The sequence below is a fragment of the Pteronotus mesoamericanus genome, unplaced genomic scaffold (assembly GCF_021234165.1).
Source record: "Pteronotus mesoamericanus isolate MK-2021 breed Mesoamerican mustached bat unplaced genomic scaffold, CSHL_Meso_final contig_220, whole genome shotgun sequence".
Classification (NCBI taxonomy): domain Eukaryota; kingdom Metazoa; phylum Chordata; class Mammalia; order Chiroptera; family Mormoopidae; genus Pteronotus; species Pteronotus mesoamericanus.
Window position 1 is genome coordinate 1,550,550 of NW_026555091.1, and position 27,859 is coordinate 1,578,408.

At 40.0% G+C, this 27,859-nt stretch overlaps 1 protein-coding gene and 1 pseudogene across 5 annotated transcripts in view; both read right to left on the minus strand.

Moving 5' to 3' along the window:
• The window catches only part of NT5C3A (5'-nucleotidase, cytosolic IIIA), a 44,347-nt gene extending 18,646 nt beyond the window's left edge, over positions 1-25,701 (minus strand). For 2 of the 5 annotated variants that reach the window (XM_054571343.1, XM_054571345.1), the window contains exon 1: positions 339-389. Coding sequence is in view for 1 of the 5 variants with exons in the window: in XM_054571341.1 (XP_054427316.1) it covers positions 25,474-25,611 (138 nt within the window). In the remaining 4 variants the exon portion in view is untranslated. Of the gene's footprint in view, positions 1-338; positions 407-25,473 lie in introns of those variants that run through there. The other 3 variants (XM_054571341.1, XM_054571344.1, XM_054571342.1) reach the window with 3 other exon arrangements.
• On the minus strand, positions 16,554-16,703 carry LOC129068942 (uncharacterized; annotated as a pseudogene).
• Positions 25,702-27,859: the final 2,158 nt, after the last annotated feature.

A 27,859-nucleotide genomic window follows, 5' to 3' on the forward strand; every position in this document is an offset into this window, starting at 1 on the left:
AAAACAGCCACAGCAACTGAATGAACAACAAAATTGGATCTTATAATGTTTTTCCTCTTAAAAAGAGATTTCTGAGGATACTTTGCTTTTCCTTAACACCTAGATGTCATCAACAAGAAGCTCTTAAAGTTAGATCTTATAAATTTCTGAGACCTACGATACTGCAAAGTTTTACACATTCAGATCTTTGCAAATTACAGTTTTGCATTATACATTCTATTTTCAGTTTCTTTATGCTTTTTAATGCCTAAAATTTCAATCAGATACTAAACCAAATAAGGATCAGATAAAGTTAAGCAAGAGAAGCTCATTTGTTTACATGAACTGTACACACTTACCCTGAAGGTAACCGGACCAGCTACACCAGCAAAAGAAAATTCTTCCTGTCTGAGAAGTCCTAATATAGGACAGGTGCAACGGAGGGGCGGTCCCAAAAGCCTTGGCTAAGCTCTATGCAAAACCAGGCTGGTGACGCATTACTACAGTGCTCTATTATGCTCCGGTGACAGGCCTGCTAGCTCTGAGCTCGTCACCAGTCAGTGTACAGAACATGATTAAAGTACTGTGCCAGTGAGGAGAAAGTGGTAAATCTGTAGCATTAGAGCACTGGCAACTTGCTGTGCAAAGGAAAGAGGAACTTCAATATGAACACAAATACTTCCTTCCTCATAGTGGTTTTTATTTTATTTTTTTTGGTTGTCACTATACTTGTGGCATGTGTGTTTTTCGGTGTGAATATTTTATTTCAATACAGAGTAAAAAAAGATTAGGTCGTAGTTGGCAGGGGCTGGGGAAGGGGCCATGGATATAGCTCAATGGGCACAGACTTCCCGTTTGAAAGGTGAAAAGACTTCTGAGATGGATGGTGCTGATGGTTGCACAACATGACTGACTGTACTTAAAGCCAAGGCACTTGAAATTAGTTACAATGGTAATTTTTTTGTTATGTATGCTTTACAATTTCTGAAATATTAGCTCATTTAAGACATATGGGGGAAAAAAGACATGATGCATGTATGTATGATGGACAGAATATTAATAGTCTTTATTGCAGGGCAGTGGGATTGAAAGTGTTTTTTAATGTTTTAGTTCACATTTTCCAATGTTGTTTAAAAATTTTAACAAGATCATGCATGGATTTGTTTAGAAAAAAATTTTAAACACAAATAGTGAAAACTAATTTTTATGGTTAAATAAATTGAAAAAAGTTCCTTTCCTGCAGGAAATAAAAGCAGTCAATCTGTTGTGGAGGAATGCATTTTTAACTCGTATTTTTTATTTTCTTCAGTGCAGTTTCCACTTCTGGGGAGCGCCCGTCTCGCCTCACACAGCAGTGGGATTGCAGCACGCTAGTGCCACGTGCCAGGGCCTGATAAAGGGCGCCGTGGGCGCTGCACCGCTTTATCAGTGGGAACAGGCGGGGCTCAGCTACACTTCCGTGAATGCACTTTTATATCAGCCTTCTCTCTCCTATGCTCAAGAGAAATCAAATCCACACAACATTTCAGTAATCAAACTTTGGGAAGTGGCATACTATTGGTAAAAAACAACCCCCAAAATTTAAGAACTGCTTTAAGAAAAGGACGATAACAAATTATCCAAACTTGGTCTGTACCAAAAGTTAAAAATCCAGCACTACTATCTTGTTTTAGTAAGCTGAAAAGGTTCACAACAATATATTCTCCTCTAAGCGCAAATCTTTTAAACTCTAGTCATGGGGACTCAAGGGTAACGAGGTGGTTCATTTTGAAAATACTTCCGTATTAATGGATGAATATGATGACTTAACTCTCCTGTCATATACGAATATAGTTAGCAATGATAAGAATTTTAAAGACATCACTTTGAAAGATGACTTAAGATAAATAATCAACAACAACAACTATTACAGAATGGCGGAGTTAAAGTTCCACCTAAATGACCAATATCTAAATGTTCATTAATACAGGAGAGGTGAATAAATTGAGGTATATACATAAAATGTAAAAGTGTAGTTTTTTAAAATAATTTTTATAAATAGCTAAAATTTATTGTACATTTATGATATGCCAGATACTTCCAAGCCCCCAACATTCCTCATCTCATATTACATTCATAACCCTAGACAGTATATGTTACTATTATCCTCATTTTACAGGGGAACAAGGCTTGCAGCTAGCAAGTGGCAGAAATGATTCATCCTCAGGTCACTCTGACTTCAGAACCTGTGCTTGTAAATCACTGGACAGTACTGCTCTGTGAGAGCAGTATTTACAGATGTATTGAGGGGTACACGACCAACCACTGAGTGAACAAAGTTATGAGTATCTACAGCAAGAGTCCACTGTGGGGGCTAGATCTTTATATAACATAGGAAGTCTAAAGTAGAATACACAAGACAGTATCAGTGATGGAATTAAGAGGACATTTTTATTTTCTGAGCTTTATAAAATAAAGGAGTTCCATGCGAAATAAAAAAAATGGCTTATTAAAAATGTTACAGCCTTGACCCGTGTGGCTCAGTTGGTAGGAGCATTATTCTGCAAAGCAAAAGGTCGCTGGTTCGATTCCTGATCAGGACACATGCCTGGGTTGTGGGTTTGGTCCCAGGTCCAGGCACCTATAAGAGAAGACAACCGATCGATGCTTCTCTCTCACATCAATGTTTCTCTCTTTCTCCCTCACTTCCATTCTCACTAAACATAAATAAGTGGGGTGTTTATGTTTAGTCTCCAGGGTGGCTTTGGCTGTGCTGGTGTTCTGCCTGCTAGTCAAAGGAGAGTAGAACAGAGGAAATACGAGTTGCTTGTTCCCTTTAGGGGGCTTCTGCCTTTTAGCTCCACCCAGTAAGAGTTCTGAATATGTGCAGTGGGGTGGGATGGTGCTTCCGGTGCAGTCCATCCAGGGGGAAGTCCCTCCAGGAGGGAACTAACTTTCTTTGAGCACTTTCTTACCCATGTGTCAGAACCCCAGAAGCATACAACAGCCCTTCATTGGCATACTAATTTATGCTAATGAATAGAAAGATAATACTTCCCATTTTCTCACAGATAAGGAATCTAAAGTTTGGAGATGTTAAGTCACATTACTTAGTGTTACAAGAGCTGTAACACTTTTTTAAAAATACTGTATCATGATGTTTCTAGGCAATAATAACACATAAATACATGAGAGGGCTAAAGCTGTCTGCAAATAAGAATGTTTTGAAACTGTGTCACAGGAAAGGAGAACAGGATACAAACAAGATACTGAATAAAAGAAAATGAATTTTGTTTCAAATAGCTGTAGGGCACTTTTTTTGGGGGGCGGAGGGATATAAAGGATCTACAAGTAAGTCAGTAAAGACAGTCTCTTTAGCAGCACAATGGACTTTCATCTCTGGACACAATGACTGGGCCCTGTTGCCTTGGAGTTTCTTTACTCATTGTCATAAAAACAGAAACCACTCATTTATTGTTCCTAATGCAAACTCTAGACCTGAATTTGATATGGCAAAAAGCAAAACACTTCTCATACAGTACGCAACTTTTTGGAAGATTTTTCTCTCCTTCTAACACTGAAACTGGCTGTTTTTATAAATGGAGAAAGGGATATCCATTTACACTTCTGAGTAGTTACATCTTTTTACTGTCAATTATTCAATGAATTTAAAAACATAAATAATCACGTCACAGTGTCATCAAAACGCTTCTCAGAATTATGAAAGAACAAAAAAGCCCATCAAAAATAAAATCTATCAATTTAAACCTTAATTATTTACTAATTAATTCATTTCATCTTTAATCTTGGGATACAGAAGTAAGGATATAAAGGTATTACATTAATAGTGGTGTGTGGAAGAAATCACTTCATAATCCCACCTAAAACCTGTAGTATTTCTCAATAATCCAATCTGAGATTTAACTACTAACTCACATTTTACCATAATCCAATTATCATTCAGCCATGCAATGTAGTTTTTAAATTTCAACATGAACTTGACTGACACCCTAGGAAGTTATTCCAAACCCAACAATAAAGCCATATAAGGAGGACAATTCAGTAGGAGTTGAGATACAATGCTCTGTATGACTCTTGTAAAACTTGTTCCTGTTAATTGCTGCATGATGAAATAGAAGGATGGCTTTTAAACATGCAAAACATCTGTCTAGGCATTTGATGTCTCTTAAAACTCTTTTGAGAAAAACAACAGCCAACTAACTTCAACACTGTGACTATTCAAAACAAAATTAAAACAAGGTGCTATACATGTTTACATGAATATAGTTTAAAATGTTTAAGGAGCAAAACCAAAGATGAATCCATAAACTATTACATTTTGGGAAAATAAACAGCGAGTAAAGTTCATTTCATAAGTTTTTTCACTGAAAATCATTCCCAAAATGTATTGCTTAGGTGACTGTTGGTGAAGCTGATTGCCTCACTTATGAATCTACGCACATATATGCAAACTGAGGAAAATCTATGGTTCTGATCTCAATGCGTTCTTAAAAATTCTGTGCAAAAATTTGCCCAAGTGGTGCTACTCAGTGGGTTGAGTGCTAGCTTGCAAACCAAAGGATGCCAGTTCGATTCCCAGTCAGGGCACATGCCTAGGTTTTGAGCCAGGTCCCCAGTGGGGGTCATGTGAAAGGCAACCACACACTGATGTTTCTCTTCCTCTTTTTCTCCCTCCCTTCTCCTCTGTCTAAAAATATAAAATAAATAAAGTCTTAAAAAATACTCTATGCAAAAATCTAAGATTAAGTAACTTAGTTTTCAGAAACTCAAAGTTCTTAAGTTTCTGATCTGTATTTCTGGTCTGTATCATTTTTACTTTCTTACATAGAAAGTAATAAATTCTGTAGTTTAAACTTGTGTAGAAGAGCCCTGGCTGGTGTGGCTAAGTGGACTGAGCACTGGCCTGTGAACTGAAAGGGTGCTGGTTCAATTCCTAGTCAGGGCACATGCCTGGGTTGTGGGCCAGACCTTCCCCGCTCCCATGCGAAAGGCAACCAACTGATGCTTCTCTCCTCTCACACATCAATGTTTCTCTCCTTCTCTGTGTCTCTCTCCTTTCCTCTCTTTCTAAAAATAAAATCTTTAAAAAACAAGAAGGAATTCTTTTAAAAAAACCCTACTGTACAAGAAATGACATTGTTGCAATAGGAAGGTCAAGTTCATGAAAACTGGATGTAAGACAGAATCAAAATGAACAGAGTCTTTCTTAGCTCTCCTCTCAAATGCATTATGTTCTAATATTTCAAGATGCTTAGTACTGAAATTGTTTCCATTTTATATCTGAATCTGTGCCTGAAATGGAACAAGATGAGAAACTTTGTTTTACTTTTGAACTCTTTCCACATTACACACACAGCTGGTATTCTGTCTTTTGAAAGGAAACGGTATTGTTTAGGATTGCTATTTGGTATGGGTTATTACAGATGGTAAAAGGTTATTTTATTTAAGCCTTTCTTTTGTTATTGGCGTATTATATCCAATACATTTATATAGAGAGTACAAAGACTTAACTTACTATGCCCTTTTTGAGTGCCAAATAAACTCATTAAAAAAAAAAATAAGGGAGGGAAATGATGAAGAAAATTGTAGCAAAGAGTTACTAGAAATTATATGGAAGAGCAGTGGATGATTACTAGAGTTTTAAAAGTATGTAAGGTTTTGAAAATGCTCACAGGTTTGAAAAGAATCTAAAAGAATATAATTTTGTACATTTTTAGGAACTTAAATACATTTCTCACTTTCAACTTCTATATATTTTTGAAATTTCTTATGATAAAATGTGGGAAATATAGGTTAATTTACTTCTATTTTCCTTTTTTACAGTTTGTTCATTCAAGAAACAACAAAATATAGCCCTTTAAAAACTTCTTTGAAAACAACCTCAATGTAGTATGCCAAAGTACTTAATTTAACCTTAGAAAAGTTTTGATGACACATATTACATTCAACAATATATGCCAAAGAATACAACTTACAGCCTTCCAAAGCTTTATGGTCAAATTTTACAGTGGTGAGCTCTTTCCAACTTCTGAAGAATAGATGCCTCCTATGCTAGACAAACGGTTTAAAAACACATGAAAAGAAATTAAGCTCTTCAATTCTGTTTATGAAACTAATTAGTAAAAAACCCTGAAACAAAAGTTTGTCAAAAATAGCCCAAAAAGAGGAAACATGACTAACTTCATTCATGAATACACACATAATTCAATAACCATCTACCGTGATTGCATCAAATATATTCTAACAGCCAACAGTCACCACAGAGGAATGATAGGATCACAGATGATTGCATTTTCTTCTTCATACTCTTTGGTATTTTCTAAATTGTCTGTAATGAATATATAGTACACCAAGAAGAAAACAAAGATTTTTTTTTTAATTAAAGCTACACATTCCAAAATATAAGGAAGATCACATAATGCTACTACATTTTTGGAAGAAATGAACATGGCATATGTTGTCATACTTATGAACGGAAAATGAAAATTATCTATTGGGGCAAAATCATACCTGACTTTTTCCTGCAGTAGCCTTCCTCATTCTATGGCTGGGCAGGTAAACTAATGAGTAAGAAATACAAACTATTCAAACAGTATGCTATATTCTCCTTCCATTCTGATTATAGCATGAAGTCATAATGTGTAAATGAGGAGTCAAGTGCAAATTAAGCTCTGTAAAACATTCTAAAGAATTAGTACATTGGTTGAAAGATGCCATGTAAAAGTTTGAAAGGAGGATCACATCTAGAGTGCTCAAAAATGGGACTAAAACAAAAAACACTTGGAAAAATACATTTCTAACATACTGTCATGGTTAAACTCATTTCATAAAAAGCCTTAGCAAATCAAGAAAAAGAACTCATTATGACTCAGAAAAAGACAATAAATGGCCATTTAATTTTTTTAAATATTTATTTGTTTATTTTTTAGAGAGGGGAAAGGAGGGAGAAAGAGGAGAGAAATATTGATGTGCAAGAGAAGCATGGATTGGTTGCCTCTTACAAGTCCCCATCTGGGGACCTGGCCTATAACCCAGGCCTGTGCCCTGGCCAGGAGTTGAACCTGCAACCCTTAGGTTCATAGGCCTGTGCTCAATCCACTGAGCCACACCAGCCAGGGCTATTTTTATAAATTCAACTTCAAATGTAATAGAAATACTTAAAAGTAACTATTATTTGGAAAGACGAGGAAAAAAAAACCTACTCATAAAAACAGGAACTTACAGACTTGAATGTACTGTTGGTAGAAATGAAACTGGTATGGCCCTTCCAGAGCGTAACCTGACAGCACATTCAAAAGCCTTAGGTTTGTGCGTGCCCCTTGACCTGCAATTCTATTTAAATAAACGACCATGGGCAGGCACAGCTGCTGTAAGATTGTTCATGGATCTAGTATTTATCATAATGAAAAACAGGGAAATGTAAAGGTTTAACAATGAAGAACTGGCTAAATTATGATATCCATATATGGTATAATAACAAAGTAATATAATAGTTATTAAAATAAGTATAAAATTATTACTAAGAAATAAATTAAGTGAATAATCCTGTTAAAAACAGTGTTACAGTATGACCCAATTTTGGGAAAGATGATAATATTTATATACAAGAGAAAGAAGGGAGTATGTTTATTAAAATATGGGGAGTTTTTAGGGGGTGAAAATTGCAGCTTACTTTTTCCTTATCTAGATTTAGTTATTTTTATATCAGGAAATAAAAGAGAATCAAGGGGGAACTGGAGCTTAACATACATAAATAATTAAAATGGATAAATTCCTTACAAAAAGTAGATGTTAACTCAGGTACTCATGAGTTCTTCCTTAACCATTAAAACTTCCCTAATGCTGACTCACAGGATGTGTGTGCATCCCATGAGTTAAGGTTTGGAAATCTACGGTGAATCACATGATCTGTTTTTGTTAAGTGTACTAGAGGGGATTCAAAAGTGAGTCAAACACATATAGAAGCTTTATCCTTTACAGTAACCCATGATTTTCATATAAGTTTAGTGAAATTAAATCTCAGTAACTGAAAACAAAACACGTAATTATACTTGCCAAGATCCCAAGAGTGCACCTGGAGCTGGTTTAACCACCTGCAACAAGGACAGCAGGCACACAGGGATTAGGCCCTGTTTTCTAGCCTGGAGGCTCAGGTTAAAAATGGCTGCTCAAAGTTTAGCGTAGTATTGCGCACTTTCCTATTCCCAATCTTTTTGAAGTTAAAGATTATGCTATAACTAGACATTCTGTGTTTATCTCCAAATCTGAGGGCTCAAAGAGAATACTGTTTAGAGATCATTTTTAAGTGAATTACTTAATTTGACCCTACAACAAGAAAACATCACCTCTGAAAGAAAGTTGTGAAAAGAATAGTTTTGTTTATTAACAGAACGGAGAAGGTAAGAGAATTAACATTTATTGAATAACTACTATGTGGCAAATACTGTTTGGCACTCTGTGTATATCATCTCTTTTTTAATCTTAAGAACTCAGGTAGATATTAAGAATAGTTCACTGTTGGAATTATCCCATGATGCAACAAAAAATACAACACAGGCCTGGCCTGGTAGCTCAGTCAGTTACAGCATTGGCTCAATACGCCAAGGTTGCGGATTCCATCCCAGGTCAGAGAACACAGAAGAATCAACCAATGAATGCATCAGTAAGTGGAACAACAAATCAACCTCTCTCTCCCTCTCTCTCTCTCAAATCAATGAAAGAAATACAACACAAAGACTGAACATATTCTTTTAAAAAATAGATTTCATCATTCTTTCATTCATTCATTCATTCACTCATTCATTCATTTGAGAGAGGGGAAGGGAGTGTGAAAGAGAGGGAGAGAAACATTGATCAGTTGCCTCTTGTACACACCCAGACTTGGGAACGAACCCACAATCCAGGCATGTGCCCAAGACCTGGAATCAAACTGGCAACCCTATGCTTTGCAGGATGATACTTAACCAACTGAGCCACACCAGTCAGGGCTGGAATATATTCTTAATATAATACCCTGAAGGAATCAAGGGGATGGGAGAATTTTTAGATGAATCCTCTCCATTCTAGAGAATTGGAAATGGAGTCTTAGAACAGTAAGGTAACTTGTCTGAGGCTAAACTATCATTAGAATGTGGCCACACTGAGATATGAACCAAATGCATACTAAACTCTCAAACATTATATAGTACACAACCTTATTCCCTTACAAGACTGTATAATGTTCAAATCACAGACAGCATTACTTTTAAAAGAAAGAAAACACTGTATATATTTACTGAATAAGTCACAATACTTATAGAGAATAATAGAATAATTGTGGAACACTAGATAGGTTTTCCTATTCTACCATAACTAGCAACAAATGCGACAAAATCATATCTATAGTACACTGTCATGCACAAAAGACAAACTAGAATAAAGCACTTAATTAGCTTGTAAAGACAAAAATTTTAAAGATCAGCAACACAGTGACACTTTGTTAACAAAGTAGTTCTCATCCCAACTGGGAAGTATGCTTTACCAAAGAGCCTCAGAGAGCTAGACTCAGACAGAGTGCTGACTCTGCTGCTTACTAGCAGTTCCCAGGCAAAGTAACAGAAAACTACAATAACCAACTGGACTGTGTTTTAAGGATTAAAGAAGGTAAACATACAGGGTGTACTTGGCCCAAATTTTAGTTCCTTTATCCAGGTTAAAAGATAATCGGACATGGCCAAATTAACCCAAATGGGAATCCATTTCTAATTATATTCTAGTTCTAGTCCCAGCGTGGCCCAGTGTTTTCTAAAGATAACTCAGTGGGTTTCTATTTTATAGCACTTGGGTATTTTATACAATGCTTAGGTTCTCAATCTTTTCCTGTCTTCCTCCATCCAAATCAATTCAGAGTCTCATTCACTTAGAACTCTGACAGAGGAATCTAGGTTAAGTTGACAAACTGTTCATGGGGGAAACTATATAGGAGTGCGATGATTTTTTTTTTTTCCCTTTGATAACAACACTCTGACTCAGAGTACTGGGGTGTGGTAGAAAGAGCTGTTCCAAGACAGGTCGCGGAGCAGATAAAATGGGGGCAGGAAGGAGCTGGCAGGAACCCACAGTATGAGACTCTATCTACTTCCACCTACTTATAGGCAGGAACTTGCCAAACATTGTAAGCAATCCTCCCACCAATTTCTAAACAATTTTATCATCTAGTAGCACCTTGAAAATGAGGAAGACAAACAACATTCATGGAAAAACAAAATAGACAAACAGCATTTACAGCTATAATGGCAGAATGCTGTCATACTTGCATGACACAAAAATTTTAACTTCCATGGCTGAAGGTCTTTTTAAAAGAAAGGGTTTATTGGGCCCCTGCTAGCAAGAAAAATAAGACTGGTCCTGGGACATGGCGTCTAAATCACCAGCAACTATCCTGGAGTTGGCAAGAGTTTTTATACAACACGTAAGTTGTTCTGAAATAATTTACCGGTACATCAGCTAAAGACAAAAGGGGTTGGGAGAAGCTGAAGCCCAGCATGGGCTAGTTCTGGGATAGGTGTACAAATTTGTAAGGAAGAAGGGTTTCCATTAGCTGTGGGCAGTGGATTGGAAAATTCAAGATGCAGAGGCTCCTGGGGTCTGATAGCACCTGGCTATTTTCTCTTTTAGACAACTGTGGAAATAGCCATCTGAAAATTAATCCAAAATTCCAATTTACACTCAGGAATGTGTAAATTTACACTCAATCTTCCGTTGGTTTAGCCCTGCACTTGTTCCTTTTGGCTCTTCCTTTCATCTTCTCACCTGCTGCAATTTAATTTGGGACATTTTACAACTGTCTTGTCAGGTGGTTTAAATTGCATAAATGGGTTTAAGCAACACCAAGAGAGAAAACAAAAGTGCATAAACAAGAAAGGTAATTTAGACACGCAGCATAGCTCCACTGTACCAGAGCAAAAAGAGAAGTCTGCCACCTGCTGAAAAAAACCAGAATTGTATAGATTTCCCTGACTGCTGTTTGAAGTGGGGTGGGGACTCTACTATGGTAAGGTTCAAGTCATTAGATTTCAAACTAATTATTATTCAAAGATATAAACTACAACCTCTAAGAGAATAAAGGGTAAAAGGACTGAAGATTATGCACATGCTTCTTTTTATAAAAAATATTCCTTGATTATTTATTTACTTAACCTTCGACCAAGGACATGCTAATTGATTTTTAGAGAGAGGGAAAAGGAGGGAGGGAAACACTGATATGAGGGAGAAACTGGGGACTGAATCTGCAACTCAGGCACGTGTCATGACTGGGAATCAAACCTGTGACCTTTCCGTTTACAGAACAATGCTCCAACCAACTGAGCCACATTGGCCAGGGCAAGATTACTTATGTCCTTCTAAATTCAGTAACTCTACATATCGTGATGCCTAAATTATTTTAAATGAGCAAACAAAATAGGGATCTATGGAAACGATTCAATGTGAACTATAGGGAACATCCAAACTACTATGAGAAGTTACACTTTGCAAAAGTTATAAAGGCCTATAGATTTTGCCCTGGTGTTCTGTGTCTCTCTCTTTTTAAAAGTTTTTATTTATTAATTTAGAGAGAGAGAAAGTAAGGAAGGGAGAGTGAAAAACAGCTATTTGTTGTCCCAGATGCTGTGTTGTTCCACTAATTTAAGCATTCATTGGTTGATTCCTGTACTGGCAATAACTGGGGATGGAACCCACAACCTTGGCGTAGAGGGTGATGCTCTAACCACCTGACCTACCCAGCCAGGGTAAACCCTCTCTTTCCTGTCTTCTCTGCTGCTCCCATGGCAGTCTTGGATTTCATTATCTTTAATCCAGGCTTGAATCGATCTTCTTAATCAAAGATGGCAGAATATGCCACGCAAAGCATGCCTTTTTGGCATAAGGATTATTTTGAGTTGATTATTCACAGAAACAGCAGACACAGGAAAGGCTCAGAAAACAAAGAAGTTACTCTGTTGTAAAAGAAATTTAAATTTATAAAGGAAATCTCCATTTGTAAGGGTGTCTTTTACACTGTATCAGAAAGAGAAGGAAGATTAAATTACAGGAAAGTCTCAACAGCAGACCTTCCCCATGCCCTTCTCTCTTTTGTCTTAACTGTACATGGTATAATTCTAAAGCACCCACAAGAGTGACTCATTTTCTCACAGGTATCTCCCATGTGTATGTGGACAGAAAAAAAGGGTGGTTCTGTGGAAAGTTACCTCACAGGGTGATAGGATCATTAATTCCTAAATGGGCAGGTCAAGGTCACACCCAACCAGAACTTCCTTAGTAGGAGGTTTCTCTTTGCCTTCAGCAAGCCGCGTCCACTGTTCTTGTGCAAATGTCAATACACTTTTGGAATACCCATAACCACCCCCAAGAGGGCATGTCATCTTCGTGCTTTCCCATCCTCATCTTGCCTTCTCCCACGCTCATGCCATCTTCCTGACATTCCCTCCTTAATTCAGTTTGGCTCAAAGAAACTTATAAAAATTATTTACAAGTTTGGACATATCTTATGTTGACATATACCTACAGGCCCTCTCCATCCACCATACAGAGAGGCAATCTATATAAGAACTCTTCCCCCAAAGAAAAGAGGTACCACTCCAAAGTAATCCTTCTTCCTATAAGATCCTTCCATCTTGTACCACCCCTCGTTCAACCGTTTAAACTGGAAAAGTTGGAATTCACACTGCCTATCACTACCATAACCAACAAGTAGAAACAAGGATTGAATTTTTATGGGCACTTTATTTAGATGCCAAATGCAGGGTACATGGAGGCGGCCTGGCTCCCTCACCTAGATGTGTGGGTAACTGGAGGAAGCAGCTCCTCACACCCTTGAAGGAGCCTGATAAAGCAGTGTTCCCACGGCCTTGAGCCCGGGTATGATAAACTGCTCTGTAGCCTTGGGTAGGCCCACATGCACAGCTCAGGATAGTTACTTTACCTTTCTAGCCTGTTCCCTGCTTTGTTTGGGGCTCATATTTAAGGGATAGGAGCTTTGGACAGGGCAGGGGGGGAGTTGGGGTGTCAACTTGGACAGGGGCTTGTGGCCTGTGTGCGGCGCGGATACAGGCTTTGTGAACTGTGTGATTTCCGCGGACCTGGCTTGTGCCTGTGTGACTCTCCTGAATAAAGGCATGTCAAGTATCGCCAAGGCTTCACGCATCTCCTTTCATCTACCTGAGCACCAAGCAGATCTGTTCAGCCTAGAGAAGCTGCAACACACCAGCAATCTGAGAAGGTGGTGGGTTACGTACACTCAAAAACCATCTTAACATCTCATCTCAAGCTGGTGTTTTTTACAAGGAGATGAAAGGGTGGGTAAGAGGTTTGGAAAAAGCGTTAATGGGATAAGAGCTGCAGTCAGCACGATTTTCCTAGAACTTTTTTTATCTGTTGATCAACAATTCTTTATCTGCATTCCTCCCTGGAACCCAATGGCTCAGATACCATCTCTATCATCTGCAGACCCCCCTGAGGCACCAGGTAGAATTGCTTGTCCACCTCCTGGAGTCATGTAGGTCATGCATTCCAGTTCGTGGAATAACAGCTTTCCATGGGTGTTAGTCACTTAGGCCTATCAACTATAAACTACAGATAAAATCTTTAATTTTTGCAATTCCCTATCATGATCATGACTGTTACCCTGTAAATATCCCCACATCCATCAAATATTACCCAATGTCATCTCCTGTTCCTTTGAAATCCACCTTTTATTGATATCTCATATTTATATTCATTAATTTGATATCTCATATTTATTGATATCTCATATTTATATTCATTAATTTGAAAAGTACTCTAGCTGTTAAGCTAGTTGTGACACGTAACTGGGAGAGCAGTTTCTACACCTCATTAGCATGTATGAAGGCAGTCGCCATGTCTCAAGAACTATGTAAGATCTAGGTATTTTAGGTGTGAATGGATAACCTTTACCCTTGACACGGCCAAAGAACAAAGCTGGTCTGTGTTTGTGTTCTTTGCTGCTGGGGCACCAAGCACGTGGACAGGCTGGAATGCTCTATTTTTTTACCAGCCAACTGACCACTGGTAACATTAGATTATATACATGTGTTTTACTTTGATCAAGTATTAGGTCAATATTTACTGAATGGCAACTGATATGGAAAAAGATTAGGCACTATGGTGGTGTGGCAGACTATTAATTATTTAATACACCACTCTTCTTTTTTACTGATAGAACCTCAATTTTGTCAGAGGGTGGCAATTTGCTCAACCAAAAAATAAAACCAAACCCCCAAAAACCCCCAAAACTCAGCTTCCCTTAGAATTGGGGTGACCATGTGATACTGTTCTCTCCAGTGACATGTAAGGAGAAAGTTCTGCTTTACTTTAAATATGCTTCCTCCTTCCTGCTACCTGAAAAATACGTATGTTGGCCAGGACTGCAACTCCATCTCATGACCAAAAGAAAAGCTAAGAAAATTTCAAAGACTTCTGCCATGATATCCGTGTACCATCTAACTGACACTCATAGTTGCCTGCTTTTTGGACTTCTTGTTAAATTACAAACATAAAACATAAAATCTGTCTATTGGAGCCACTGTTTTGGGGTCTTTGTTTCTCTTAGTCAAATGCAATAAATAAAACAGAAAGAATAAGAAATATATACCATTTCACACTCTTAAAGAACATATACAACAGTAAACAATATAAGACAGTATATAAATTGCTAAATTTTGAGGAAATCATAGGAAATGCCATAGGAGCTCAGGGAATATGCTGCATAAAAATGGGAATTCAACACATTGAGTAACAATATAATGGAGTCATAGCTCTAAAAAAAAAAAAGGAATTCAACAGGTTCTAGAAATTATAAATCTGAGTGGTGCTATAAATTACAAAGAAGTTGAGCTATGGAGATATTTTTAAAAGCCTAAGTGATAGTGATAGTATTAATCCACTTTTCACTGTAAGAAACATTAAAATCTGTAGAGAATTTTTGGTGAGTTTGAGCCAAACTGGTGGACATCTGCCAAGAAGCAATATCTCAACAGATTGAGAAATGCTCTGGAGAATGACAGTTTGGCACCTTATCTTATATATTAGAATTGAAGGAGGAGCCACAAGGAGGTTATGTGAAGTCCACTGGTGGTAGATTAGGTAGGCAGCAGAAAGCAAAGCAGGGAAACCTCTGGGATTGGATAAAAGGTAAAATGATAGACACACACTTCTTTTATTTAGGTGGGTAAGGGATAGTTAACAGTCAACAATTAACATAATAACAATAACAATAAGGGGATCTGTGGTCTCAGCTTGTGCCCAAGGGGTTGGGGTGGGGGCAGGAAAGGGAAGTTACCTTGACACTACCAAGGTATGTTATCATAGATGCAAAAAGACGACAGGCTTAGTTAAAGTAAAGGTTGACCTTTGTTAGGCAAAAATACTGGCCTAGGACTTGACTACCAGCCATGAAGTGCTTTTAGTTAATAAGTTTTAATTTTAGACTATCCTTTGAGCTTGTCAGGTTAATATGTGGCCCCTTTTCTTCCACACATGAAAGCAGTTAAGCCTCGGCTTCCCCCTTCCCTTTTCTAAGCAGAGACTCAATACTTGCCTCTTACTCAGAGTGTCCAGAGAACATCTGATACTATTTTAAGATAGAAGAAAGGAGGAAGTTTTTATTAGAAGTTTATCTCCAGGAGGGAAACACACTACAGTAAAGTTTCAAAAACAGCACCAACTATTTAAGGAGTAACCCTGGATGTTCACAAGGAAGCCATAAATTGCTGAGATGGGGCTAAATTAGAAATGGCAATTTTAACTGGTTGGGAAGCTTTTAGAGGCAGTTCCAGCTCCCCTGTCCTGGTGTGCAAACAATTCCCACCCTCCTTGTTGCTCTTTAGGGGATAATGTTAAGACTATGCATTTGTTCCAGTTTTGTGCTTGCATTTTATTTCATTTGATAATTGTACTTAGGGAGAATTTAATAAAGGATATGAGAAGAACTGAATAAGATTAAACCATCTCATATTTTTTTTTAAGATTAGTTTCCTATTACAGAAAAAACAACTTGTTGATTACAAAAAACAAACACACATTTTGCTGTGTATAATGTGCACTATTTTGGCCCAGTTTTTGAGGGAAAAATACATGGGTATAATGCACACAAAACATGGGTGCGCATTATATATGGCAAAATATGGTAATCTAGTAATGCAGGAGAAAATTAGTGTGGGGGTTCAGAATGAGTCAACCAAGGTGTGCTTCTAGAGGGCTCAAGAGAAACTTCTGTCCTTCCTTAACCTACGTGAACTTGAATTAGGAGCCCTACCCATTAGAGGAGATTATCAGAGATAACCTTTTTGACCTATCTATAGGGCCGCGTGAACTTCTATTTACTTACCATCTGCTCTTATCATCCTGCAATGCAGTCCCTGAGGCACCTCAACTCACCCCCAGCTCAGAATGTCTCCTACGCTCTGTCTCCGGACCTCTCTGCACACAGGGTCTCTGGCTGTCTCATGCGTGTGGGGTTCCCCTACATACGTATGTATTAAATCTGCTTAATTTCTCTCTCTTCCCCTTTCCCCCCGCAGGGGAGTGCGTGAACTCAGTCCCTTACTACCACAAATTATGCAGTCCAATTTCCCACTTTTGGGGAAATTGAAGGACTCAGCAATGGATAAGACTTGTACCAGGAAAACTGCCTTTGTGACCATGGTATCTCCCTCCCAGGTAAGCTCATATTCTCTTGTAATCCTGTCATACCTGTTTGATTAGACTGGCCAGAAGAACCTTCAGGGTAAAGTTTCTTCCTTCTCACATTAGGAAATGTAGTATTTAAAATGAGGAAAAAGGGGCATTTAATAGGAGCAATTAGGTCAAGTGGACAGAAATACAGAATGAAGTAGGTAGAGGCAGGTACTGTAAGGCTGAAAATAGTAAGATATAATGTAAATAAAAATTTGCAGAAATAAGCAACCAGAAGTCAGTGAGTATACATACCCTTGTTTGGAGGCAAGGATGTTTCTTATTCCTTTCAAAAGACATCTGTGCACCTGGGCTCTCTAGCCCCTGCCTTCCTATCTCCTCTGCAGCTTGGCTTCACTGATTATTCCCTCTTCTCTCTTGTATCTTTAACCACTCATTTTTCACTGCCCTTCTGCCTAGCAACAGGCTGTGTCAATCATTCAAAGACAAAAAACATGCCCCCAGCACAAGTATTTCTCATACTCAGCATTCACTTTCTGGTTTCCGTCACTTCACTGTTTATCCAGTGGCTGCTCAAGCCACTGCCACAATAGCCTTTCCGTCCAACCTGTGACCTCTGCAGTCTGATACTTATTCTGCCCCTATTTTTGGAAATATTTCCTGTTATTCCACTTCTGACAGCTGTACTCCTACTGAACACCATTAAGTGGCACAATTCCCAAGATTTCCTTTTTCATCTTGCTGTAACATTATGGGTAAGATACAATATCTGGCCCTGGCTGGGTAGCTCAGTTGGTTAGAGCACTGTCCTCGATACGCCAAGGTTGCAGGTTCAATCCCTGGGCACATACAGAAATCGACCAATGAATGCACAAAAGAGTGGAACAGCAAGTTGATGTTTCTTTCTCTCCCTCTCTCTCTCTAAAATCAATAAAAAAAAAATTTAAAAGAAACCATATCCATCCCCACAATGAATTTTTAAAAATTTATTTTTAGAAGGGAAGGGAGTGTGAGAGGGAAGGAAACATTGTTGCCTCCCATAGGCCCACGATAGGGGCCTGAACACACAACCCAGACATGTGCTCTAACTGGGAATAGAACAGAGCCACACCAGTCAGGGCCCCACAATCAATTTCTTGATGTCACATAAACTGGTGGCTCTATTTCTGCAACATGAAGCAAAAACATGCATGTGTCTAACAGGTTTTTTGGCCACTTCTGAAACTGTAGATGAAGCTCTTCCCAAAACATTACTGCCATCTCAAGTATCATGAGAGTACTCAAAGCATACTTGGAAAGAAATATTCAATTCACTCACAGCAAAACCCATAAGGGAAAAATAACCTTAAATGATGCTATAACATTATCCTAAAAGTACTATATAATTTTGTGTGCTATGTTCTCAAAAATAAATTTGTGTGAATCTTTTTAATGAATGGTAATTTAAGACACACTTAGAAATAACCATTATCCAAATTAAATATTTTATATAAATCATGGATATCAGAACCTTTTCTAACATTCTGAACCTTTTCTTTGGGAAAAAAGAAAACCCCGTTGCTTGATTATGGTTCTGATTATTATCACAAAAAAAAATTCTCAAAATGAGTGGTGTACCTTGACCATCCGACTACTACTATTGCTACTCAGTCACCCTATTAAACTCTGACTAAATGTCATGTCCTTCATGTCACTGTTTGATTGTTCTTTTTCTTAAACTATAGGTATTCACTTCCCTTCAAGCTTTGGGAAAGCTACCCAATAGAAGTTTTGAAACTCTCAAAACCATGCTTCTTTAATTTTTTTCTGCAGCTACTTATCTGAGCATTTTCTGCAAAATTCAGTCTGTGGCCTTTAGCTTTTTGCTCCTCAGAACACATCCTGAACTCTGTTTCAGTGTTAACTTCCATGTCATTCCCCAAGTACTTTTCCCCCAGTACAGTCCTCTGTCTCTAAATGCCTGATGGGCATTTCTACTCAAGGGTCTGAAAACAGACTCCTCCTCTTTCTAAAGCCTGCCTCCACCCTCGTCTGCTTCTGCCAATTGCATAGTGCCATTCCAGGAAGAAACATTTTGGAATCCTTAAAAAAAAAATTTATTTATAAAAATATTTTATTTATTTATTTTAGAGAAAAGGGAAAGAAGGGAGAAAGAGGAAAGAAACATCAATATGTGGTTGCCTCCTGTGTGCCCCCTACTGGGGACCTGGCCTACAACCCAGGCATGTGCCTCGACTGGGAACTGAATCAGCGATCTTTAGGTTAGCAGGCTGGTACTCAATCCACTGAGCCACACCAGCCAGGGCACTGGTTGATTCTCGTACGTGCCCTGACCAGGGACTGAATCCGCAACCTTGGTGTATCTGGACCGATGCTCTAACCAACTGAGCTGCCTGGCTGGCTGGAATCATCTCTGAACCTCATTTTGTTGCCTCCACATCCAGTGAAGTAAAATTTATAAAATGCTACTTTCGATTAGCAACTCATTATTAGAAAAATTTAAAGCACATATCGAAGGTCTCAGAAATTAGACTCCAACTCGCTTTCAAACCTTGTCTCTTACTCTCCCTAAACTCTTAATAAGCATTTGTCCCAACCGGATTTGTCCACTCACTGCTTGTTTCGTTGTCTAACTCTGCATGTACTCTATCAGGCACCTCAAAGCTCCCTCATACCCTTCACTCCTCTGTATTTCATCGAACCTATGGCCCAGCTCAAGTCCCACTTCTTCTACCTTTCCTTCCTTTGACCATCTCCAACACCAGCACCCATGAGAACTGCAATTTTTGTGTTTCCTTAGCTGATACACTCAAATGCCAAAAACAATGGCTGCATACTAAGGATATGCAAATATCTGAATTTCCACAGAGCTTGTCTTATATCCACTCTCACATTTATATATGCCATGTTTCCTTCAAACTCAAGGTCTTAAAATTCCTCCTAGTGTTTTTAATTTTTTTCTGGTTGCTATTGTGAACAGGACTCTTTCTGTTGCAATTTACAATTTGTTTTTGCTGGGATATTAGAATATTAAAAGATTTTTGTACTTCAATCCTGTTTCTGGTAATCTTAATGAACTCATTAATTCTAACAGGTTTTTCAAATGGTTCATTAGGATTTCAAGGTAGACAATTGCATTGTCTTCAGCTGAGGAGTTTAGAATCTTCCTTTCAAATATGTATATTTTTCTTTCTTTTCTTTTTTTCTTAGACTTTTTATGAGAGTTTATTTGAGCCAAGCTGATGATATGCTGGGAACCTAGATCTCAAATGCTCAGCTCCTTTTTTTCTTTACTAATGTGTTGGCTAGATTTATCATTTTTTACCTCTCAGAAGGCACGAGCAAGATGTCAATCCTTATTCCCGTGTAACACAGCAGTCCTCACACAGCGCTGCACATGATCTGACATGTGTGTTTTAAAATAAACAAGTGATTTTACACTCATTTTTAATTCGAAATCCAGTGATATAGAGGGTTTGCAGAAAATGTAGTACTTTAGAGCTTTCGTTTTCTTTGAGGTGGGCTCAGTTTCTCCTTACAATGGATAAAACATATCTAACTTTCTGAAGGCTGAGTGATCGATCTCCTTTTATTAGTGTTACGTATTAACTCTGTGCAACGATGACTTTTGAGAAAATAAATGACATATGGAAAAAAGAGAAAAAGATTTCACATGTTCATCACACAACAACAAAAACCCCAAACCAAATGTATTTGTGAATCTCTCTTTAAACAAACAAAAAAAAGGAGTGCTACTTTGCTGAGGCTGCCTTAACAAGATACCAGACTGGGCTGCTCAAGCAACTGCAATTTATTTTGTCAAGGTTCTGGAGGTTTGAAGTCCAAGATTAGATGTTGGTCACAGCTCTGGAGTCCAGAAGTCCAAGATTAGTTTGCGGGGCTGGTTTCCTCTGAGGCCTCTCTCCTTGGCTTGTGGGCAGCTGGCCACCCTCTTGCTGCCTCTTTCACGAGGTTACCCTTCTGTGCACAAATGGCCCTGGTTTTCCTTCCTCTTCTTATAAGGACACAGTAATACTGGATCAGGGCTGCTTCCCAACAACATTTTAAGGTCATCATCTCTTTAAAGGTCCTGTGGAGTTCCAAATGGGATCCCATTCTGATGCAGCACGGTTCAGGATGTCAACATTTGAATTTTGGGAGACACAATTCAGTACCTAACAAAAGGTGATATCTAAAAAAGTTTTCAAAGAATGTTCAACTGTAAGAGGATGTTAAATTCTGAACGTGCCTGTTGAGGTTCAATCCAGGAACCAATATGATAGGTATCACACTTAAGGTGAGGTGAGGAAACACCCATGCATACTCTTTCCTAAGGAAAGGGAAAGAGTTGGTTTCATGACTCTTGGGCCCTCACCCACTCAAAGGATAAAAAAGGGTGGAAAAAATGAAGGAAGATGCATCTGTAAAGAGCTGTTCAAGGGGGTGGTTTCTTAAGGTGACCTTCTCACCAATCTAGCAAGAGGGGCCTTTGGTAGGGTCACCTGGAGAACTTAGAATGTCTTTGCAATGGAGGACGGATGCCTGACCCATGCTACAAAAAGATGCGGGGGTTAGAAGTGGCTCTGTTGTGCTCTATCGTGAAGAGTTCCATATTTTTAGTGTTTTTTTTTTTTAAGATTTTATTTACTTCTTAGAGAGAGCGGAAGGGAGGGAAAAAGAGGGAGAGAAAGATCAGTGCTTGAGAGATACATCAATTGCTTGTCTCTTGCACACCCTCAACTGGGGAACCTGGCCCGCAACCCAAGCATGTGCCCTGATAGGGAATTTAACCTGAGACCTTTTGGTTTGCAGAATGACACTCAATCCACTGAGCCACACCAGCTAGGGCGAGTTCCATATTTTTTACAGTTGATAACACTGTACTGTTTAATTGATATTAGCTAAGAGTGTAGAATTTAAATGTCCTCACAAAAAAAAAAAAGAAAGAAAAGAAAAAGATAAATATGTAAGGTGATGGATGTGTCGATTAATTAGATGGAGGGAATACTTTCATAATGTATATGTATATCAAATCACCACTATGTACATTTAAATACCTTACAGTTTTGTCAATTATATCTCAATAAAGCTGAAATATGAAAAAAAGAAAAGAAAGAAAAAGAAAAAGGCGTTCTGTCATAATGAGCCTGCAATCCTAGAGTCTGTGAGGGCGAGGGCTGAGTGACTGGCTCCAGAGACCGGGTGGGAACCACACAGGGGAGCACCCGCTAGGAACCTAATTATGTCCAGCCTCAGAACCTCTTCCTTCAAAGCCCACAAACCCCGTTGGAGTGGGTCTCTCTGCCTGGCAGGATGCGTCCATTCAGGGCTCAAGCTTTGCTCCTGAAGCTTTGTCTTTATGGAAAAAGTGCCCATTTCTGGCTGTAAAGGTCTTATCTGAGTAGAGACTACTGGGACAGAACTGGTGGAATTTGGCTAGGCTTGCTTGGTGGGACTGAGAAGTTAAAACTGAGAAGTGATGGTCAGCAGATATGAACGAGGAAGGACTTGATACTGCATGACTCCAAGAGAGATTGGAGGAAGGAAGGAATTTAGGTTTGCAATTATGTAATTCATCCCCCAATACATGTTCCATCTGTGCAAAATTCAACTCTCTGTATAAACTTCTATGTACATGTTTGGTAACCTCAACCATTTTAGTCCAGTTTACAAAAACTGCAAGTCATCCTTACAGGGATAATTAAAAAGGGTAGTTTTTACAATGAAGGCTTAGAAGAGAGAAAGATGAAAGAAAGTAAGTTCATTGGACAAAGATTATGCCCCACAAATGTCCATAAGGAAAAATGACGGTATGATATCAGAGGGGCCCATAGTCTGTGCTTTAGTATAATAATTACAGCTGCCATTTGAAAGGATAAAGCCAGTTCCATTTGCTATTGTGGCACCATTTGCTGGGCAGGCCTATGACACTGTTAAATATGACTGCCACTTTACTCTTCTGAGTTTCTGTCCTCAGGACTAGAAGTTACTGGGGAAGCAAGAATAGAACTAACCGCTCCCTACAGCCACAGGCAGAAGATAACATTGGAAAAAAATGCAGCGTCACGTTACAACGCCCCAACTGCCACACAACTGCAAGTCCCCACTCTTGTTTATTCCAATTATAGCCCAACAAGACCCCAAAACTTCCACCCCTCAAGGCTGGAGTGTCTCCCCACACCAGGCCCCTTTCCTTTCCTGGAGCGTGAATAAAAGCTTTATTCTCTCCACTTTCTTCTCTGTAAGTTCTTTCACAGCCCACGTCACCGACCACCCTAACACTATTTGTAAAAGTTATGGTGCTTTATACTAATGTTTTAATACAGAACACTTACGGCACCAAATGTGAGGGGCCTTTCTTCACACTAACCAATTTAACTCTCTGGCAAATCTGATTTTGATACTTCCTATAAGTGAGTGTCCGATCCCACGAGTAAAGGGCTCAGTCCCACAAGTCTGTCTCCTACTTCAGATGCCAGTCAGCAAGTCTCAGATGGCCACCTACAAGCCTGACTGCCTGGGTAAAACTGTGAGGGTTCCCACAATCCCTTCTTCACGTCCCATAATTTGCACACAACTTGGGACAGTGTTTTACTTATGGTTACAGGTTTATTACAAATACAACTCAGAACAGCCAAATGGAAGAACAGCCCAGGGAGAGGTACAGGAAAAGGGGCACAGAGCTTCCACGCCCGCTCCAAGCAGGCCACCCTCCCAGCACTTGAGGTGTTCACCAACCTGGAAGCTCTCCTTTAGGGGTTTTATGGAGTCTCTGCTATGGAGGCAAAATGCATTAACTGATGGGTCAGAGGTGATTTGCCCAAACTCCAGCCCTTTCGCCCTCCACAGAAGGGGAGAGGGGCAATGAAAAGTTCCAATCCTGAAGTCATGCCTGGTCTTTCTGGATGGACCAGCCCACATCCCACACCCTGGAGCCATCCTGGGGCCACAGGACAAGCCGGCAGAGTCCATCTCATTAGCATGAAAGAGATACTCTTAACACTTCCCAGAGTCCAAGTGTTTTTTGAGCTGTGTGTGTACCAGGAACCTGGGACAAACACCAAATATATTATTTCTTATTGTATCATAGATACTAAAAAAAAAACAAGGAAAATCTGAGAAACTGTCATTGCCAAGATGAGATACAGAGACATGATGACTAAATATAATGTTATATTCTAGATGGAATTCTGGGACAGAGAAGGACATAAGGTAAAAGCAAAGAAAATGTGTACAAAGTATGGATATTTAAAATGTATAAATAATTATTAAACAAATGCTCCATACTAATGATAATAACAGGGGAGACTGGTTGTAGAGTTCAGGAGGACTCTACTTACCTGCTCAACTTTTCTGTAAATTTAAAATTTTTCCAAAATAAAAAATGTATTTCAAAATAATGTGTATTGACCTTGGTAAAATAATTAGTAATCTTAAAGAGATTTAGGGTACAAGGAAGAGAGCTACCCGACCCAAGTAAGGGAGCGACCCATACTAGCTCCCTTAATAGGTAAGCCTGGCTGTTACAAGGCCTTAGGGAACACACAGAATGGTGAATCAGGTTTGAAGGGAAAGAAACACCAACTTCATGGATGTTCGTATCTCTGAACATCTCAAGCATGTGTTCTGACTGGCTTCCTTGTTATCTTGTTGCCTTTCAGCTGTAGGACGCACAGCCCGCTAGCAACTCCCCGTGTCTCTTACTTAAAAGCTTAAAGCAGTACATCCTATTAAACCCAGTGCCAGAAGTCATTTGCTGACCTCCTCAGCTACGGGTAGGCCCACGGGGTGGGTAGTTACTGCCGGTTCCTTGACCTGTGACCAGCCTGAGTTATGTGCACCGAACATCCATGGGTTTGTAGAGATTCTCTAAGGTAGGAGATTTCCAGGGTGAGGCAGGGGTAGGGGAGCAGCGCTCACCCCCTAAAACACATCTATTACCAGGAAAGAAAACCAGGATTTGAATCCAGGTCTTCAGGTTCCCAGTCAACTATCTATCTCATTTGCATAAGTAACCATTAAAATTCCAAGTTAAAAACATCAAGCTCTTCGGACTTTTTTCCTTTTAATAGCTACTAGCCATCTGCACATATATTCCAATCTAAATTTACGTAACAGTAGAGATATATATATATGTATATGTAAAGATTAACTGGTTTCTATACTACAAATAAGTACAGTCAGTCTGCCTTACGGGCCTTCATTATTACCTATCTCGATGAATGGACTCAAAAAAAATCCCTTTGGGCTTTGGAGCAAATACTGCTTACACTGTACCTCAAATAGAGCTCCTGAAACGCTCTATTACAATAAAATTGTAAACAGGTTTCTAAGATGTTATGCAAGACGTTTGGGAAAAAAAGGAACACGAAGATACGTCCTGGCGGTTCGAGAGAAGAAATAACATTCAAATACAATAGAACTCCAACTGCATAAATGGCATTCCTTTAACCACTGCGAGGTTCCACCTATTCATAGTCTAACTCATCCTACCACCCACGGTGCAGAAACGATTCCTCTGTCGGAACTGGATTAACTGCAAGGGCTGGCGGGGGTGAGGGAAGGGGGGAAAACGCGTCCAGACGTCCAGTTTATCGCTCGAGAAACGGACGTTGCAGCACGAAGTACCTCGTTTTCTTATCAGCTGTTTGCTGCTTTTCTGTTTCAAAAGGAGATCTAACAAAGGCCCGAGTGCCACCGTCGAGGGTCCAGAACCGGTCCTCTGGGCGCCCCAAGCGCTCCTGCAGCGGCGGAGCCCCGCCGGCCCTCTCGCGCTCCGGCGCGCCCAGTCCCCGCACTCACCATCTCGATGATTTTGGTCTTCCTCCCCGTCTTCCTCTTCAAGGTGAATATGTACTGGGCCAGCACCACCCCCGCCACCAGGGCGAACACGCTGGCGCTCGCCACCGCGCCCATCCGCGCCACGGCCGCCCGGTCCATGAACAGAGTCTCGCGCACGTCCCAAGCGGAAAAGAACAGGTCGCGGGGCCGCTGGGGGCCCTAAGATGCACGAGCCTGGCGAACAGGCCGGGACGCCCCGCCCCCGCGCAGAGCACCAACCAAGAGCGCCTCGAGAGGCGGGGACTGGGGAAAGCGGGGGGCGTGGCCTGCGTCGGAGGCCTGATGGCCGGTGGGCCTGGGTGCGAGAACTGCCCAAGCACTGGAAAGGGAATTGTATTGTATTACTTGTCTGTCCCTGCTAATGAGGACCAAGCAGTGGTTCATTCTAGCCCCGCCCAATAGAAATACGATTCCAACCTTGGCTCATTCGGAAAGAAATCCTCCAACTTCCATCCTCCTCAGCTGTCCTGGACTACAACCCCCAGAAGGCCACGCGCGACCCAGCCTTCGCAGTTGCGCAGTAGCGTTGGCTGTAAAGTGTCGGGCGAACAGCAGCGCAGCGAAGGAAAGCAGCCGAGTAAAAAGGTGGCTAAGGGTATGTGAGAAAATATTTTCAAACCATGTACATGATGAGGGTTAGCATCAAGACTATGTAGCCCTGGTCAGGTACTCAGTGGGTTGGAGCAGCGATTTTCTACCCGTGTGACGCAAGAATTTTTAAAACATGCAATATACCTGATTAGTCAGGGACGCTGACTACTTTTCCCTTAGATTCTTACAAACAAACAAACAAACAAAAAAAACAACAAACAGCCAACATAACAGTAGCCCTCTGGTGTGAATGAATCAAAATGATACCGATTTTTTTTGGTCAGATTGGCAAAATGTATTTTTAGTGTGCCACAGAATTTAGTAATTAACTTATGCGTGCTATGAGATGAAAAAATTTGGACATTGCTGGGTTGGAGCATCGTCCTGGTAGCCCAGGCTTGTGGGTTTGATCCCAGGTTGGGGGACGGTCTATAAGAATTAGTCGATGAATGCATAAATAAGTGAAACAACAAATTGATGTTCTCTCTCAAATCAATAAACATTTTTTAAAAAGAATATACCAAGAACTCCAATAACTGAACAACAAAAAACAAATAACCCCATTAAAAAAATGGGCAATAGGCTCTGCCAGACAAATGGCCAATAAGGTTATGAAAAGATGCTCAATCATCACCAATCATCAGGAAAATGCAAGTCAACCCCAAAGAGATACCACTTCACACAGGATGACCATTTATAAAACAAAACCACAAAACAAACACAGAAAATAGCAAGTGTTGGTGAGGATGTGGAGACACGGGAACCTTGTTCACTGTTCATAGAAATGTGAATTGGTGCAGCCACTGGGGAGGACAGTTCCTCAAAAAATAAAAAATGGAGCGATGCTCTGATCCCGCAATCCCGCCTCTGGGGTTCCATCCCCAGGACCAGAAAGCGGGGGCTCCAGTATCAGGATTCCTGGGCTTCTCCGTGGCACCGCTCTTCGCAGGAGCAAAGATGTGCAACTAACCTACGTGTCCGTCAACCGATGAGCAGACCGAGAAAATGGGGCATATCCTTTCCAGGCTTAAAAAAGAAGGAAATGCTGCGAAGTCCCACCGTCAGGACGACCCTCACTGCATGGCCTGCGTTATTCCACTTACGGGAGGAAGTCCCGCTGTTAGAGACGGAAAGTGAGGGGCTGGGGGAAGAGGAAATGGGGGGATTGTTCAACTCAGCACTGCGTTTCAGTTTTGCAGGATGAAAAAGTTGTCGAGGAGGCCTGACTGGTGTGGCTCCAGCAAAGCGAAAGATCGCCAATTTGATCCCTGGTCGGGCACGTGCCTGGGTTGAGGGCTTGTCCCCAGGTGGGGGCCTGTGAGAGGCAATCGCTCTACCCTTTCTCCCTCCCTCCCCTTCTCTCTTAAAAAAAAAAAAAAGAGAAAAGCTCTGGGGCTCTGTTGCACAACCAAGGGCATATAGTTAACGCTGCTGTACAGTACATTTAAAAATGATAAAGTTGATAAATTTTATGTGTTTTATACCATTTTCTAGAAAGAGCTATGACAACAGGGCAAAGATGGCTTGAAGAGAGACGGTGGTCCTTCTGCTGCCGCTATGTTTTTCTGCTCCTAATTACCACATTTTCCAGCCTTTCCTCTTGGTGAGCAGCAGGACTTGCTCTCACCGGCCTGGTCTCTTTCAAGGGATTAATGCATATCCCCTTCTCGTTACTGGAGGTGACAGAGAGGGGATGCAGGGAGTTTCTTGGGGTGATCCCTCCAACTCTGTCCTACCTGGTGAGGCTTTCTCTTTG